General features: G+C 47.2%; 1 protein-coding gene across 1 annotated transcript; it reads right to left on the reverse strand.

The window, feature by feature from the left end:
- Window positions 1-206: 206 nt before the first annotated feature.
- On the reverse strand, window positions 207-3,220 carry LOC125515849 (putative pentatricopeptide repeat-containing protein At1g19290). Its single transcript, XM_048681345.1, has one exon. It carries the CDS (start codon window positions 3,038-3,040, stop codon window positions 224-226), a length of 2,817 nt encoding a protein of 938 aa, XP_048537302.1. The 5' UTR covers window positions 3,041-3,220; the 3' UTR covers window positions 207-223.
- Window positions 3,221-4,205: the final 985 nt, after the last annotated feature.

Raw genomic sequence — 4,205 nt, forward strand, 5'->3', positions numbered from 1 at the left:
TCTAATTGTACAAAGAGTTGGTTTCTGAAACAAGATTAAAATAAGCAATAAAAACAAAACAGATCAGACTAAATTTGTACGACAAGTTGAGAACATGAGGTAACAAGACCTTTGTCAACTAATTGAAAGTTAGAGGTGGGGCCTTGTGATTTGCTTTCTCATGTAAACCATAACTGACCAACATCTTCCAAGTAATGAAAAGTATATACACACAAACAAAAGGTTAGCACTGACTATATTTACATTCTGGCTGTTTACAAATTACAACTGGATCTGCATGTTTTACATGCCCAGTAAAATTGGCTTCAGGCAGAAGTCCACGGATATGCATCTCATTGTAAAGCTTGGAAATCTCTTTCATATTACCACATCGAACATAACCTTGAATCAGTGTCCAATATGTAACGTAATTTGGATCCACATTATTCTCAATCATTTGATCCAAAAGCTTGATTGCTTCTTCCATATACCCTTGAGTACAGAGACCATGGATCAGTATAGAATAGGTGAATACAGTAGGCTGAATACCATGCTCTATCATCTTTTGTTTTAACTTGAAGGCTTCAGTTGTATTACCATCCTTGCAATGTCCATCAATCAGGATATTATAGGTGATAGCAGTAGGAGACATGCCCTTTGAGTGCAACTTATTGAAAAGACTAACTGCCCTTGGAACATTCCCAGATTTGCAGAGGCCATAGATGAGAGAATTGTATGTTACGATATTTGGAGTAAGACCAACGCCCAACATCGCATCCCTCAAACCAAAAGCTACATCAATAAAACCTGAGGCAGAGCAACCATGAATGAGGCTAGAATAAGTGTAGTTATCAGGAACGAATCCCTTTACTTTCAGATCCTCAAACAAATTTCTAGCATCTGAAACTCTACCCAATTTGCACAGCCCAAAAATAACAATGTTCCACATAATTTTTGCAGACTGATCATTTCCACCAGCAAGAGATTCAATGACATGTGCTACTTTACCAATATCAACCGTACTTGCACTGCAGTCTGGAATCATGTCAGTATCGACAAGTTGTTGCAACACCAAATTTGCCTCATCAACCTTTCCCTGTCTATAGAAACAGCTCACTAAAGCACTGCAGATGAAGAGATTAGGAGTCAGACCTTTCTCGACCATTTCAAAATACAAATTGTAGGCATCATGCAGATTGCCTTCTTTACACCATCCAGCTATCAGGGCTCCATAAGTGACTGTATTAGGAGAAAGACCCTTTGCAGTCATTTCAACAACGATATCATTCACCTTGCCACTTTGCCTAGCTACAAAGAATCCGGTTATGAAAGAATTGAACATTTCAACTGAAGGAGCAAAGCCTAAATGTTCCATGTCAACCCTAATTTGAGTAGCTCTATCCAGGTTACCTATTTTACAGTAACCATCAATTAGTGTTCTGTAAGTCAAGCTGTCAGCAGGACATCTCCATTCCTTCATCCTACCAAATAGCTCCTCTGCTTCAACCATCCTCCTAATCTTACACAGCCCATTGATAACTGTGTTAACTGTAACCACGTTTCTTCCCAAACCCCTTGCTAAGGTTTCCTTCCAAAGGTTCAAGGCCTTCTCGGTTTTACCTGCTTTGAAGAAACCATCCAGCAGTGTGCTACAGCTAATTTCATTAGGCACTACTCCTCTCTTCAACATCAAGAACCACAATTTGAGTGCATCATCAATAGCACCACGTGAGCAAAAACCATTCAATAGCGTGTTATATGTTAGTGTTGTTCCTGCGAACCCATTCCTTACCATCATATCACAGGTTGCAAATGCCTTGTTCATGGAACCATTTCTGCAATACCCATCTACTAGAGTATTGTAACTGTATTTATCCAGACTCACCCCTCTGTCCTCCATCTCCTGTAAAAGTTTCTCTACTTCAAACATCCTCCCCAACTTGCAATATCCATTGATCAGTGTGTTGTACACAAACAAATTAACCTGCAGTCCGACATCAATCATCTCAGCTCTTACCCTGTTGGCATCTTCCATTCTTCCCCTTTGGCAATAGCCATTGATCACCGCACCATAGGCTACCTCGTCAACCACAATCTTCTCATTTTCTTTCATTTCCCTTACCACCCTCTCAGCCTCCTCCACCCTCCCCTCCTTACAGTAACCCTTTACAAGTAAGGTATATGTCACAACATTCGGTGACAGACCCTTACTCTCCAGTGATAGCAAAATCCTTCTCGCAGCCTCGGCCTGTCCTACTCCACAATACCCATCCATAACCGCATGATATGCCACAAGGTTCACCTCCACACCCATCCTCTCCGTGTCCTGCACGAAATCCACTGCTTGTGCCACCCTCCCATCCCTGCAGTACGCCTTTGCCATGATGGCCACCGTGAACTCGTCCGGCAGTGTACCATCACACCGCATCTGCTCAAACACAGCCACCGCGGTGCCCACATCCCCAGCCTGTACAAGCTGGTTGAGCAGGCGGTTGCAGGACCGCAGGGTGCGGCGGCACCCGAACTTCCCCATTTCATCGAACACGTGGAGGGCGTCGGTAAGCTGGCCAGCGTCTGCATGGGCTCGGAGGAGCAGGTCGAAGGAGGCGGCGGAGAAGGAGAAGTCTTTGTACACCTCGGCGAGGTGGGGGAAGAGGGATGGGGCTGCGGAGCTGGAGCGGGCGGAGAGGAGCGAGGCGACGAGGGCGCGCGCGGCGGGCAGGCGGCGGGCGTGGGCGAGGATGTGAAGGAGCTGGGCGTGGGCGAGGAGGGAGGGGCGGTACGGAGCAAGGCGGAAGAGGTGGAGGGCGGCGTCCGGGTCGAGGCGGACGCGGCGGAGGGCGGCGTGGAGGAGGGCGTGTGTGAGCGGGGAGGAGGAGAGGAGGCGGGAGACGGCGGGGAAGCGGTGGAGGAGGAGGAGGCGAGTGAGACGGCCCAGTAGAGTTGGGTCGGTCGCGGCGCCGACCTCGCCGTCGGCTTGGGGCGGAGCGGAGGAGTGGATGGGGCGGCGGCGGCGGAGGGGGGAGGAAACAGGTCGGAGTAAGTGGCATCTCTGGAGCATGTATTGGTCGTAGAGGTATGTGGTGGTCTTGCTGCGGCGGCGGGGCGGTAAATGGGAAGGCGGAAGCGGTGGGTGGCGGCCGGCGGGGCGGTAAGTGGGAAGGTGGCGGCCGGCGAGTCGGGTGGTCGGAGAAGAACGGGAGACAGGACGAGAGGGGTGGGCTAGTGAACTGAAGTGGGGTTTGGGGTAGGTCACCGAAGTGAGGCCCAACCTAGCCCAGCCCGTTATAAATTCAATAAGGCCGGCTCGCTAACCAGACGAAACTCGATACTGTACATCGAAGTCTCTTAGAGCCAGCCAGGAGCATTCCCCTAAAAAAAACTGTTGAGGAGTGCTCCTTCGAGAGCCTCCCCAACAATCATATGGGATGGGGTGAAAGCGCGCCACGGCCGCCGCCACGTATCGCGCTCTAGACGCTTTTTTTAAAAAAAATTATTTTTCTGCACGTATTTTTGGTTTTTTAGATGATTTTTTCGCCTTTCAGTTTTTCACTTTTCTTTTTTAGCTTTTCACAAAAAATCAGGAAAAAATTGAAAGAAAAAACGCATTTTTTTCATGAGAGGTATGGTTTTGCTTCCACAAGAGGTATAGATTTGTTTCCGCGAGAGACACGGTTTTTCTTTCGTTAGCGGCACGGTTTTGCTTCCGCGAGGGACATGACCGTGCTTTTCGAAAATGAAAAAATACGCATTTTCTTTTTTTTTCTTTCGTGAGAGGCACGGTTTTGCTTCCATGAGAGGCACGGGCATATCTCTCAGAAACGAAAAAATGTGTTTTTTTTTCGAGAGAGAGGTACGGTTTTACTTCCGCGAGAAGCACAATTTTGCTTCCACGAGAGGCATGGTTGTGCCTCTCGCAAACAGAAAAAATGTGTTTTTTTTTTGCTTTCGTGAGAGGGACGGTTTTGCTTCCACGAGAGGGACGGCCGTGCCTCTCACAGAAGCAAAACCGTGCCTCTCATGAAAGAAAAAACATGCTTCCGGTTCAGTTTTTTAGTCTGGTTTTTTCTAAAAAAAATCAAAACCTATCAACATGGGATCTAGATTTCAAGATCTCGACGCGAGGAAACCAATGGTGAAAACGATTCAAGATTGGATGCACGGTTTAAAAGATAAAACATTTTGAATAAACGGATTTAAAAAAGGAAAACTCTCATGTTGCAACG

The sequence above is a fragment of the Triticum urartu genome, chromosome 6 (genome assembly GCF_003073215.2).
Source record: "Triticum urartu cultivar G1812 chromosome 6, Tu2.1, whole genome shotgun sequence".
NCBI lineage: Eukaryota > Viridiplantae > Streptophyta > Magnoliopsida > Poales > Poaceae > Triticum > Triticum urartu.